At 40.1% G+C, this 14,668-nt stretch overlaps 1 protein-coding gene across 46 annotated transcripts in view; it reads right to left on the bottom strand.

Annotated features, from left to right (window-relative positions):
• The window catches only part of ANK3 (ankyrin 3), a 906,473-nt gene that overhangs the window by 99,780 nt on the left and 792,025 nt on the right, over positions 1-14,668 (bottom strand). For 39 of the 46 annotated variants that reach the window (XM_077454076.1, XM_077454078.1, XM_077454087.1 and 36 more), the window contains 2 exons: positions 12,753-12,876; positions 1,688-1,790 (listed from right to left, as the gene is read on the bottom strand). In XM_077454076.1, the coding sequence (XP_077310202.1) occupies positions 1,688-1,790; positions 12,753-12,876 (227 nt within the window). The remainder of the gene's footprint in view (positions 1-1,687; positions 1,791-12,752; positions 12,877-14,668) is intronic. The other 7 variants (XM_077454073.1, XM_077454081.1, XM_077454090.1 and 4 more) reach the window with 1 other exon arrangement.

The following is a 14,668-nucleotide window of genomic DNA, read 5'->3' as shown; positions in this document are numbered from 1 at the left end:
CTTTAGTCACCCAATCACTTGCATGAAAATATCTAGTTTTTTTTTTCCTTGCACATGATTGGGTATTTCTAGTGAATACTTCTTCACCTTACTTACTAGGCTCAGTTAACATTGACTTTACAAACTTGATTGACTTTATAAAGTGAAAAATACCTAACACTTTTGTAATCAACCCTTGTTTTATTTAATAAATGCATTCATCCCACTACAAGGGACAAACATTTTTTAAATTTTAGTGTAGGAAAGTCTTGTGGCCATTGAGGTTATTTGAGTACTAGTTTGAGGGCAGGAGAAACATTCAGATGTTATAAGAATATCTCTAGTTAACTTAACATTGAATGATACAATTTAATCTATTAAAATATATTTTATTTTTACACCACATCCCTGAAGCAAGGGAACAAAAGGGATGAACTGATGGAGCTGCTAGGCATCGTCTGCTATTGTATGCTGAGGTCTTCGTGATTAACCGCTTGCGGACCAGCTGCTGCAGTTTTACTGCAGCAAGTTGGCTCCGCTGAGCGAAATCATGTTATTGTACTGTCGAGGCTTGGATAGCAGGTGCATGCCTTGTATTGTGGAGGCTTGGATAGCAGGCGCATGCCTGCCGCAAGCTCCGTGAGTCTGACCGCGGGTCCAGCGGACTCGATGTCCATGGGGATACCCGCGATTGTCTCACTGAGAGGAAGAACGGGGAAACAAGTATTTCCCTGTTCTGCCTAGTGACACTGTCATTGGTCACGGGAGTGGTGATCAGTATTGTGCCACACACAGCCCCTCCCTCCCACAGTTAGAATTACTCCCTAGGACACACTTAACCCCTGCAGCGCCCCTTCCTGGTTAACCCCTTCACTGCCAGTCACATTTACACAGTCAATGCATTTTGGACCACACTGATCACTGTATAAATGTGACTGGACCCAAAATAGCGCCAAAAGTGTCCGATGTGTCTGCCATAATGTCGCAGTCATGATAAAAATCACGGATTGCCGCCATTACTAGTAAAAAAAATCGTAATAAGAATTCCATAAAACTATCCCCTATTTTGTAGACGCTAGAACTTTTGCGCAACCCAATCAATAAATGCTTATTGAGATTTTTTTTACCAAAAATATGTAGAAGAAAACGTATTGGCCTAAACTGAGGGAAAAAAATGTTTTTTATATATTTTTTAGGGATATTTATTATAAGAAGTAAAAAATAATGTGTTTTTTTTTCAAAATCAACGCTCTTATTTTGTTTATAGAGCAAAAAATAAAAACCGCATAGGTGATCAAATACCACCAAAAGAAATCTCTATTTGTGGGGAAAAAAGGACGTTAATTTTGTTTGGGAGCCAGGTTGCATGACCGCGCAATTGTCAGTTAAAGCAACGCAGTGCCGAATCGCAAAAAGTGCTCTGGTCTTTGGCCAGCCAAATGCTCCAGGGCTGAAGTGGTTAACAAAGCAGTAAGTACATGCTTAGAATTGCAAACAAGAAGGTCAAGCTCAGAGATGATTGGGCTCCTTTAGTACTGTAGATAAATGTTCATTTTTTTTATTTATTATGAAATAACTAAAAAGTTAAATGGCAGCTTATTATATTGAGATTACCCTAACCAACCATCTAGTTTTAGGAATATTACTGCAGATGTCATCATCATTACAATGTTCATATCAGCTTTCAGGATAAAAACGGGATAAATACCTGTTCCTTTGAAGGCGCAAGGAGTTCTTCGATCATCATACTGTCTCGAGCGAAGGAGCTTCTGTTCAATGTGTAGGACCTATCCGAACTGAAGGAGCGGAGGCTGTTGTTGCATTTACAATATACCACAGTACACGCAGATGACAATGAAATGGATGAAAAAAAAAAAAACACAAAGGAAGAATGAATGCAGCTTCCAGGGCAACATGGAATATGATAAAAATGAATTTGATCAATGACACATAGAAATGGTGAGCTCAGAAAAATGCAAGTAGGAAAGAGCTTAAATCATTTTTATTTTGATATTATAAATGTGAGAGATAATCATTATCTTTTGGTGAGCCTTACAAAGGAAAACATAGATATAGCTGTATTCAAGCTCTTGTCATCCAACTTTACAGAATAGTTTGATTTCAAATTGAACCCTGGAAGGTACATGAAAGGCAAAACTCAAACCAAAACCTATAACTAAAACACAAACCAAATCCAGTTCAAACCAAACATCCACAAAGACACCCTCGCTCCAGCCAAAAAGACTACATGCAGTTCAAAGTTAATTCATCGGAGCAGTAGCAAAATAATGGCATTAAGACGGTTTGAACATATGAAGTTAACAGCACAAATAAATTGTTTATTACAGCTAATTAACAATGATCTGTATGAAGATTTCAGTGGCAGAGTCTGAGAAGGACACATGTAATAAGAAATGAAAGCCTGTCAGAATTGGCTTGTTAGTGCAAGGCCATCGTATGTTGAACATTGGTTGGAACTTTTAGGGACAACGGGTAATAAGAATGAAAGCCCCAAATGAATCTTGCATCTAGACAAAGGCCATGAGTGACGAGAGAAGGTCTCCTTATGGTTTTAGTGGGAGGGTGTGGCTTTGGATACACTGATACTGAGCCTGAGGGTGGGGGGGGGGGGGCTGCGATCCTTTAATGGAGGGCCTAGGAAACTCTAACAGTCTATGTTATTCTACAATGTATTTTTTTTAATCTGTATTGGCCAGTATACTTTATACAAGCACTCTCTCTTCTACACAAATTTGATGAGTCAGCCTGTCCATCAGCAGTTTTTTTTGGGGTTTAGCTTGCCAAAGCATTGAGGAGCAATGCAACACGCTTATATTATATGCCTTTTCAAATTATTTCAAGTCTTGACGCACATCCTCCGGTTGTAACAATTTATAAATCCACACTGTGGAGGTAACCATTGTGTAAGCTTAACTTGGGGAAAAACTTGAAGCCCAATCAAGCCTTCAGTTTATATTAGCTACGGTGCCTTGAAAAAAATATTAATAAAACCCCTTGAAATTTTCCACATTTTGTCATGTTACAACCAAAAACGTAAATGTATTTTATTGGAATTTTATGTAATAGACCAACACAAAGTGGCACATAATTGTGAAGTGGAAGGAAAATGAAAAATGTTTTTTAAAATGTTTTACAAATAAATGTGAAAAGTGTGGCCTGCATTTTTATTAAGCCTACCCGAGTCAATACTTTGTAGAACCACCTTTTGTTGCAATTACAGCTGCAAGTCTTTTTGGGGGATGTCTCTACCAGCTTTGTACATCTAGAGAGTGATATCCTTCTTTGCAAAATATCTCAAATTCTATCAGATTAGATGGAGGGCATCTGTGAACAGCAACTTTCAAGTCTTGCCACAGATTCTCAATTGTATTCAACTCTGGATTTGGCTGGGCCATTCTAACACATGAAAATGCTTTGATCTAAATCATTCCATTGTAGCTCTGGCTGTAGGTTTAGGGTCGTTGTCCTGCTGGAAAGTGAACCTCCGCCCCAGTCTTTTGCAAACTAATGGGTTTTCTTCTAAGATTGCCCTGTATTTGGCTCCATCTATCTTCCCATCAACTCTGACCAGCTTCCTTGTCCCTGCTGAAGAAAAGCATCCCCACAACATGATGCTGCCACCACCATGTTTCACGGTGGGGATGGTGTGTTCAGGGTGCAGTTTTAGTTTTCTGCCACACATGGGTTTTGCTTTTAGGCCAAAGAGTTTAATCTTAGTCTCATCTGACCAGATCACCTTCTTCCACATGTTTGCTGTGTCCCCCATATGGCTTCTCACAAACTGAAAACTGGACTTTTTATGGCTTTCTTTCAACAATGGCTTTCTTCTTGCCACTCTTTCATAAAGGCCAGATTTGTGGAGTGCACGACTTGTAGTTGTCCTGTGGACAGATTCTCCCTCCTAAGCTGTGGATCTCTGCAGCTCCTCCAGAGTTACCATGGGCCTCCTGGCTGCTTCTATGAGTAATGTTCTCCTTGCCTGGCCTGTCAGTTTAGGTGGACGGCCATGTCTTGGTAGGTTTGCAGTTGTGTAATACTCTTTCCATTTTCAGATGATGGCTTGAACAGTGCTCTGTGATACGTTAAAAGCTTGGGATAATTTTTTTTTATAACCTAACTCTGCTTTAAACTTCTCCACAACTTTATCCTTGACCTGTCTGGTGTCTTCCTTGGCCTTCATGATGCAGTTTGTTCACTAAGGTTCTATAAACAAAACTCTGAGGGCTTCACAGAACAGCTATATTTATAGGTAGATTCCATTTACTAATCAGGTGACTTCTGAAGGCAATTGGTTCCACTAGATTTTAATTAGGGGTATTCGAGTAAAGAGGGCTGAATACAAATGCACGCCACACTTTTCACATATTTATTTTTAAAACATATTGAAAATCATTTATCATTTTTCTTCTACTTCGCAATTATGTGCCACTTTGTTTTGGTCTATCACATAAAATCCCAATAAAAATACATTTACGTTTTTGGTTGTAATATGGCAAAACGTGGAACATTTCAAAGGGTATGAATACCTTTTTAAGGCACTGTAAATATATTCCAAGTGCATCATAACAAAAGGTCTTCAATGCCTTACAGCTTGTTTTCTTTCTAAAGCAACCTTATCAGAGTAGAAAGGTCTGTGTCCTGCCAGCATGCTACAAAGTGGGACCCTTGCTCCCTGTGAATAAGAAATAATTTCTGTGCAGAAATCTGACACATTGTCTGTCGAAGCCAGAGCTCACAAATCAAGAGGGACCAAGAGCTTTGCAGAGATATAGGTCTGACTCAGGAGGCAATATTTCAGATCTCTGAAGAGAGACTATTGCTTATACACAAAGAGGAAAGATCAACCTTTACAGCTGCTGGCAGAAAACAGGCCTTTCTACTCAGGCTATAGTTGCTTGAGAAATAAACTGACATTGAACACCTATTGTTTTGATGCACCTAGGATGTATTTAGTTGATTTAAACTGTAGTTTCAATTGGGGTTTTAAAGTCCCATTATAGTTTGCCAGGTGCTATATCCTCATAGTTTCTAGTCTCTTTACCATCTCTGAGAAACAGTTCCAGGTAAGAATACACTTTGGGGTCACATGAAGATTGGATCCACACAAAATACCTGTCTGTTGCATAGGTGATTGTACCTAACAGCTGATAATACCAGTGTTTGGTTTCTGGGGCAAACAGAAAAGGCTGCTTGTGCCGAATTGTATATAAATGTAATTGAAACATAAAAAGCATATCAAGACAATTTTTTGATGATGAAAATGGAGAAAATAAAAATCACACCACAGCACAATATGAATGAAAATGAGCAAACGTTAAAAAAGCAACATGTTGAATGAATTACATGCTTTCTTACCTGACTTTTGGACTAGTTTAAAGTAATTTATTTATGACCGAGGAAAAAAAAAAAGTAAGAATAAAAAAAAAAAAAATCAGACGCAGTAAATGTAAACGTAGAAATGATCAAACTGTTCAATTACATCTACATGTTATACACAAGTTAATTTGCATTTGTTTGTAAACTTATATACCATTTTTAAATTTTGTTGAGGAAAATGTTCCCCAATCTAAGCATATAACATGTAGACTATGATTTGATAAGCAAAAGAACACCAAAATAGAAGATAAAATATGAATACGCATAATCGGAAATGATTAGGTATGTACTGCCCAAGTGATTAAGCTCTTTACAGATCTAGGGTTATAAGCTTTAAAAAGATATTTGAAAGTATATATTTAAATCATTTCAGATCTGTAAACTGTAGAACCCATGACATATTCAACTAAGGCCACCAATTCAAAAGAATATTATTTTATATTATATACATACAGTATATCCACACAGCAAGATTATCACCTCCCAATTCTGATGCTTTTGGCAGAGGAGGGGAATGATCAAGCTATAGGAGTACTTCAGGCAGACCACAGCAGATACCTTTGGTTGGCACAGTTTGGAAGATAGATTAGTACACCTACTGTAACATAATGGAGCCATTTGTATGTGCTAAGCAAATAAGGCACGTAAAGTCTTCCAAATTCATTCTACATGTATATCTGAGAATCAATAAAATTAAGTTAAATCATACATATATATGGATTACTGTTTGATGTCCTATGGCCAATTAAAACAACTTAAGTTAAAATTTTTTATTAAAATACAAAACTGCGACAATGTCAACTGGTTGCCACAAAGCAGTGCTCAATGCCTGAGCAGCCAGTCACATTTGAAGGGGTGCCTAACCCCTAGAACCCATGTAGGCACCTTAGGTTGGCTACCGAACCAACAGCTTTGTTGTTTTGGCTGGTCTCACAATAATACAGGTTCATATTGTTTTTTTTAGCTCTTAATACATTTAAACAGCAGGTGGGAGAACCAAAAGGCAATGAAATTAGCAATAGATTGCTGCTATAGACTTGGAACTGATCTGTTTTAACATAGGTGTGTTCTTTACCAGTTACCATAAGATACGCTTACACAAAATGGCCACTTTTTAAAATTGCGGGGGGCTGTAACTCTAAAAAGTTTTATTAGCTGAATATTTGCCGGACAGAAAACAAACTGCACCATAATCCAAAATACAGACATTAATCACTGCAAACACACTGCCTTGTTTGTTTCAGGCTTTGAATAAGCTTCACAGAGAATGTGAGGCTGTGTGAGTGTTCGTAAAACTCCAGAGAGTACAGACAGCAATATCTCAGCCCACAGAGTCTTAACAGGCCTGAATTCCACATGTAAAGTGTAATATCCTGATAAATTGATGGGCGTTGGGCTCCTCCAGAGCCATGCAAAATCATGAGCTATATTATCCTGTAAGGCTCTATCCTTCTGCCTGCCAAACTAGTTGGTACGGATCTAGGTTTCTATAGTAAAAACTAAACACACAGAAAATTAACACTAAAATGGAAAAATGAGTAAATATGCTTTTATTATAGAATTTCTGTTTTACATATGTATCTTTTGTGCATATTCTACGTATGCATGGGGTGCTTTCCTATTTATCAGAACCATTGGGGCTGGAACCTTACAATTCTGAAGTACTGACTGAAAAGGCAAATTTGTCATAACAAAAATAACATTAAAAATGCTTGAGTGGCGGAGGTTTCATATGGTCTTTATGGAAAAATAAATCCAAGCCAACCTTTCATAAACTGTGATCAAGTGTAGGCAGCTGTCTGACTCAATACTGAGAATGCAGCATCCATTTATGCAGATCTAGTCATCGAGAACTTTTATGCATGGGTGAAGGCCAGTAGGATCAACCTACACAGATTATTTTCATAACTAAACTTTGCATGACTAAAACTGCAAGCATTCAGTCTCTGAACTGTAAAGGGTTGCCCCACCCCAAATGATATTTTGTTTTTGATTAAATGTCTGTACTTAAATTAAGTTAGTTCTCAATAAGGGACTCTAAACTGGACAGGGGGTAGATGTGGCTGATTCTTCAAGCCAGAAAGTCAAGGTCTCCATAGCACAGTGAAAGTAATCTCTCACGCTTGGACGGGGGCCTTGCATTCCCCAACCTTATTAAATATTACCAAGCAGTCCAACTGCGTGCGGTCGCCTCATGGTTCACCCAAAGATCCTATAACAAGTGGTCAGAAATTGAAAAAATATGGCTTGCCCCAACTCACCCTAACAGCTTGTTCTGGAGTGCGGATGCGGAGGCCCCCCTGCATGTATACTGAGTTCTATGTCTCAGCTGGGACACCTCTGGCACATGATTTCCAAGATACATATGCTGTCATCTGAAAGATCGCTTCTAACCTAATTTTTCTGTAATCCCAAGGTGCCTGACAGTTTTACCCATCAAATGTCCTATCCCTGGGCCACGCGAAACCTCTTTCACTTTGGGACCCTGGTGGATCCTAAATGCAAGCTACTGCCCTATGCCAATCTCCAGGCTAAATTTGACCTTCCCCGTCAAGCGTTCTATAGCTACTTACAAATACGTCACTTTGCCCTGACCATCCCACCCGACCTACAATTTTCTCCTCTATCTCCTTTCAAAAACGTAATCCTGGCAGGCACGGCCCAAAAGGGATTGATCTCAGACATCTACAAAATAATAAATGCCTTTCCTATGGAATCTAAAGGTAAACACGCATATATGCTCAAATGGGAAAATGCCATCAATGAGGAAATTCCCATGGAACAATGGCGGATGATATGGTCACAGGCTGCCAAGAGCTCCCTATGCACCTTATACAAAGAAAACGCATACAAAATACTTTTTTTTGGTATATGACCCTGATGTCCTCCACGCCATCTACCCTTCAACCTCCAACTGCTGTTGGTGCTGCCTATTGGACAAAGGCACACTCTTCCATATTTACTGGAAGTGCCCACGGATCATCCCTTTCTGGAAAGAGGGCCAGCAACTTCCAACCCACCTCCTAGACACACAATTCACCCTGACCCCCAAAACTTTTCTACTAGGTATACCCCATCCACAACTGTTCGCAGCCCAAAAGAAACTTTCCCAACACATCTTAATGGTGGCACGCTGTCTTATTTCCCTAAATTGGAAAAATAAACATCCCCCTACCCTTGGCGCTCTACACGCTAGAATCAGGGATGTGGAGCTGATGGAGAAGATGACCGCCAGGATACGGGACAGGCTGGAGGCGCATGACAAAGTGTGGAATCCTTGGAATCTCCGGGAGGACCAGATCTGAACAGACGGGCGAGACCACTCTGGTGATGACCTCTCTCTACCTCTTCTTTCCTCTCTCTCTTCTCTTTTCTCCAGTTCTCCAAGAGTATTCCTGTGACTTTCATTCCTGTGCACGCACAGCTGCAGATGACTATATGCTACCTAGATATAGGCTCCTCATTTCGAAATTAACAAATAACGATCTAGTTAACGGTGATCAGTGAAGAACTTAATGACTACAGATAACATTGTTTATGCTGGTATTATTTTTTCTCTGTGTTAGTCTTAACAGAGGTAATGTATACTGTATACTCCTGATCCTCTTTTTTTGCCTCAAGTGTATTGCAAAAATATTGAATAAAATGTTATTTGAAAAAAAAAAAGAAAGTAATCTCAAACCTGATACAGAGGATGCTTTTCGGGATCATAGAGGTAACAGCAAAACTTGTGTTGCCTAGACTTAAGCAGCACTTTGAGATGATCACAAAAAAGGTTCAGCAAAGTATTTTCAGGTATGTTTCCACTTTAAAATATAAGTGGAACTAGCATCAGATATAGTATTTCATGTTAAGGTCATGCAGTCTAAGCAATGTTTAAAGTGTTACTAAACCCACAGCAGTAAAATCAGTCTGTATATGCAGCAAAGCATGCTTGGTATAATCACTGTGGAACCTAAGGGGTAAATCCTACACATTGTGTAAAAAGGCTGCTTGATTCTGGTTTCTCTGATGATCCTTCCCTCCTTCCACTGTTCCCTAATAATTTCCTAATAACACATAGTCTATGGAGTCACTCTGCACATGCTGAGTTTAGTGTGTACTGCTAGAGAGGTTTTATTTTGGCTGTGTTCACATGTCTGGCACAAATAAGTTCCCTGCTGCACCCTGTCACCTTGTGGCATTCTAAGTTAAAATGTTTCAGCCTGATTCCCGTGGAAAAGGAGACTGAGGAAATGCTTCCTCCTGACTGCAGAAGACTGATGACAAAAAATTCAGCCCAGGCAAAGTCACTTGCCTTTAGTTCAGACATGGCTTTTTAAAGGTAAAAAGGAGAGGTTATTTAAAAATGATACTGTTTCTAGTATATTGACAGATTGGCCATTTATTCACACAGACTTAAAAGTGAGTAAAAGGTCCACTGTATGTTAAAAATTAAATTTAGACATGCAGACAATGAATAGTCACAGAAAACACCATAATGCTGGAATGACCCTTAAGTACTTTTGTTAAAGTGGTTGTAAACCTATAATTAGGCTTACCTGTAGCTACACTTGATAGGACATACGGTTTAGGAGATATCCCCTGTATTTGCATGTGCATGTGCGGGAGTGACTTAATCGCGGCTCCGGCCAATCACAGCGCTGGAGCCGCGATACCCGGAAGTAGCTCCAGGCAGAAATGTCACCGGCTGGTGCTGTGTACGCGCACCGCAGTGGGGGCTTCGATCTCAGGTAAGTCATTCATAATTAGCTAGTTTATGCCTTTGTCTTGCAGCCTTTTTTTTTTCTAGGGTTTACAACAACTTTAATGGTGAAGCTGTAACTGCAGATCACATGACTACGTGATCACATGACTGTTTCAATCCATACTGAAGTCATTTTGAAGCTTAGAGATTAGGGCTCATGTTTGTGATGCTCATTAACTGATCCTTGCCTTAATTTTCATAGGAACATAATGGTGCATTCTTAAATAAATGATAAATAGGATTACACTAGGATTGTGGGATTACTCTAATAACATGGCATCACTGAAATTTGATAATTGCTCATCTTCAAAATGTAAAGATTTTCACAGGCAAGAGGAGAGTGTGTGCGCAAAAAGCGATTACTCATTTTTCAAGAACAAGGCCATTAAAACATCTTACCAACTGCTCACATTCCACCACCTGTCTTTGCCAATCCCTCCATTAGCTTCCACTCACTCAACAAATAAAACTCAAAATACTATCATCATACAAAGCCATCCATTACTCTGACTCAAGCTAAATCGCCAACCTAGTCTCAAAATATCATCCATATCATCACTTCTGCTCTTCCAAAGGCCTCTTGCTTTGTAGCTCCCTCTTTACCTCTAAAACTTCTCCAGAGCCTTTATCATCTTATGGAACTCCCTACCCCAAACCATCTGGTTATTTTAGACTCTGTCCGCCTTTAGACGATCCCTGAAAACTCATCTCTTTAAGGAAGCTCATCCTGCCTCCACCTAAAAGCTAATTAGTAAATAGAGTCCATCTGTGTGTAATTTAATCTCCCTATAAATATAGCTGTTCTGTGAAGCCCTCAGTTTTTTAGAGAACCTTAGTGCAGTGTTTCTCAACTCCAGTCCTCAAGGCGCCCCAACAGGTCATGTTTTGAGGAACTCCCTCAGATGAAACAACTGTGGTAATCACTAAGGCAGTGAAACTGATCAAGTCCTGATCTCAACCTGATAGAACACCTTTGGGATGAATTTGAGTGGAGACTGCGAGTCAGGCCTTCTCGCCCAATATTAGTGCCTGACCTCACAAATGTGCTTCTAGAAAAATGGTCAAACACTCCTATAGACACACTCCTAAACCTTGTGGACGGCCTTCCCAGAAGAGTTGAAGCAATACTGAACCCTACGGACTAAGACTGGGATGCCATTAACCACTTGACATCCGCACACTGTGATCACCGAGTCACTGAGACTCGGGTGATCACCCATCCAAGTAAGGGGCCGTTCCCGTCCCCTTACCATGTGATCAGCTGTCAGCCAATGAAGAAGCTGCACCATTGTCTGTAGTGTGAAAGCCCTCGGGCTTTCACCCTACAGCGGTGCGCTGGCAGGACGTCAGGGAAAAGTCCTGCCAGCAGCTTCTTTGGAACGGTGAAGGAGCGGTGTGTTTACCGCTCCTCCACCGTTGCTCCCCATTGAAATCAATGGGGCAGCGCTGTAATACCGCAATAACGGTAATGGCGGCGTTTTGCCGGTGGTTTTAACCCTTTCTTGGCCGCTAGCGCAGAATATCCATATGAAATGCGCCGTTTTACTGCCCACGCTATCGGTGGTGTGGTGTGAAAGGGGTCTAAGTCTACTTTTACACTGAGGCACTGGGTGCGCTGGCGGTAAAGCGGCGCTATATTTAGCGGCGCTTTACCGTTGTTTTAGTGGCACTTTTCCGTCGCTAGTGGGGCAGTTTTAACCCCGCTAGCGGCCGAAAAAGGGTTAAAACCTCTTGCAAAGCACCGCTGTAGCGGCGCTTTGCAGGCGGGTTTGGAGCACTGCCCCATTGTTTTCAATGGGAAGGGGCGCTTTAGGAGCGGTATATACACCGCTCCTACAGCGCTCCAAAGATGCGGCTTGCAGGACATTTTTCAGCGTCCTGCAAGCGCACCACTCCAGTGTGAAAGCCCTCAGCAGCAGCTGTTTGAGGGCGCTTTGCAGGCGCTATTTTTAGCACTCTAGCGCCTGCAAAGCGCCTCAGTGTGAAAGGGGCCTTAAAAAAAACCTTTTAATAACACTAATAAAAGCTTTTACTACTTTAATAATGTAGGGCAGTAAATTGGTAAAGGTACAGTAAATGGGAGAGAGTAAATCTGGGTCCATACTGTTTTAGCTACACCACTGCCTGCAAGCATCTGTATGTACAGTATGTATCTTATTATTATGACTTTATATGGGTTTATATAGCAAAAGTAGCCAGGGCTATTCAAGTGGCCATACTATAAACACATCTTACCGCCTGAATATAATTCACTGCACTGCAGCAGATGCTAGCATTTTGGACTTAATTGTGATAACATAATATAAAGGACGCAGTTTCTAATCACAGTTTTGTTTCCTTAATTCAGAAATACAATCTAATCCATTACTATTGTATGTGTGCTTACCACTGAAAACTAATACAAAAACTCCAATACACCAACTACAATTACACTTTTTAAAATAAATATGAACAGACACGATAGATGCCCAGATCAAACAGAAAAAGTCAGTTTTGCACAGGTATACTTATAGTTTCATTGCTTATGAATTTAGAGTCTTGCATGAACGGAAAAATTAAGAAAAGATGGTAAAAATGTATTACAATGGTAAAATATGGATTATGACATTTATAGACAAAAGAGACCTACCTGGCTGATCTGGCTCCTATACTGAAGCCCATATACCCTTCTTGAGGTAAAGAATCATCCCCCAGTTCTTTCAGATCTTGTGGTCCAAGGTACTTGTCCGTGTCGCCTGTCATTGCATCCTCACCTGATAAAAATAAAGAACCGACTGTTTGTTCAAATGATGTGAGGAATTCCTCTCAGTGAAGTTGCTGACAACACGTCAATGACATACCAGCCCCAGGCCTTTTTCCATGCAGTGATAACAATATGTACACCAAGCACCCGAGCACAGATATCAATAAGCTTTTCTCTGTTAGTATATCACAGAAAAGTGTTAGAGGAAACCTCTTTCTATTTTCTAGTTTTTTTTGTGTACGTCTTTTTAAAACATGCTATAAACCATTGTAGGCCTGTTTATGTTTCTTTGATGCTGTCTGTCCTAACAAAGGGTTAAACACATAGACAGAACCACTCTGAGACTCTCCAGAAATGCTTACAATCAACCATTACACCTACTCTTCAAAGACATAAAAGGAGAGAAATATATATATTTTTAATGATTTGATGGTATGCTATGTAAATACTATAACACCTAAGAAGCATATGGTGGGGTTTTCTCAAATTTGACTGCAAATGCTGAAATGTGCTTTAAAACTGAAAAAAAGTGCTTATCCGGCCATGTGAACCTGAGCGTGCTTTTGATGAACTATTGCTGTTAGTGGTATAAGAATGAATACGTTAATTTCATGGCATTCATGAGTACACCACCAGAAAATACTTTGGGTTGATTTACTAAAACTGGAGAGTACAAAATCTGGTGCAGCTCTGCATGGTAGCCAAGCAGCTCTTCGCTTCAGCTTGTTCAATTAAGCTTTAACTAAAAAAAAGAACTTGAAGATGATTGGCTTTTATGTAAAACTGCACCAGATTTTGGACTCTCCAGTTTTAAAATTATAAAGCCCAATGTGACTATATCCAAGATCAATGCAGGTGTCCATAGACCACCCACAGATATAAGACAGAAGTCCAGAGAAATGGGCAAATTTTAAATAACTATCCGTCTCCAAATAGATCATTCATACAAAAGCTTATTTGCAGAATAATCTTTCAGTAATTTTGGAATGTTTCAGCCATTTGATGTCAGCGAAACCATCTTTAAGCATGTCAATTTTTGCATCTCTGGTTGAACCATGGTATAGTCACACATGTACATTTCCTGTACCTGGAAGCATAATTTCAATATTACCTGACATCGTTGCATATGAATTCTGCAAAAGAACAAGCTTTCTAGTTGATAAGATCGTTACTGTTTGTGGAAAAATCTCTTGTACAAAAGATTTCCCCAATCTGGCTAGAACTGCCTTATAACTATGGATAGTGGAAGCAATGGCGACTGAGTATCTCAACTGTCCATTTGGGTTTACTTACACCAGCCTGATTTCCATGCATTCTGCAGTGATTGCAAGAAAAGTGCCTCTTCTTGCTACTATTGAAACTGGGCACATTAGGAAAATGTCACACATGCTGCATTTTCATTTGTTGTCAGAACGCCCAATGCTTGTTACTGCAGCCTTTTTGGCTTAGGCTCCCCCATTGAGGGCTAAGAGATTATACTTCCCTATGAACTGACTTTTACCTCACCATCAGATGCTAGACAAATACATGTGCGGACCATTGTCTCATGATCTCCTTAAACTAAGGTGACCAGATTTTTTAAATGAAATCCGGGGACATATTTTTGTTTAACTAGTAATGGCAGCAATTAGCGACTCTCTGCCCAGCGCCTCACAGCCTGTCAAGTCTTACTCTCCAGGCCTCGGCTACTACTGGGTGGGGAGTAGAGGAAGATCACTCCGCCAGGGAAGGCAAGGAGATGGGCAGGTGGCTGGCCGGGACTTGAGCCAAGGCAGAAGAACATGTGAGCAGGAGCGGAACAG

The sequence above is a fragment of the Lithobates pipiens genome, unplaced genomic scaffold (assembly GCF_037356315.1).
Source record: "Lithobates pipiens isolate NorthernLeopardFrog02 unplaced genomic scaffold, aLitPip1_a1.2 Scaffold_25, whole genome shotgun sequence".
NCBI classification, from domain to species: Eukaryota; Metazoa; Chordata; class Amphibia; order Anura; family Ranidae; genus Lithobates; species Lithobates pipiens.
Note: the sequence above shows the minus strand (reverse complement) of the source record. Positions and strands in the feature narration are given on the sequence as shown.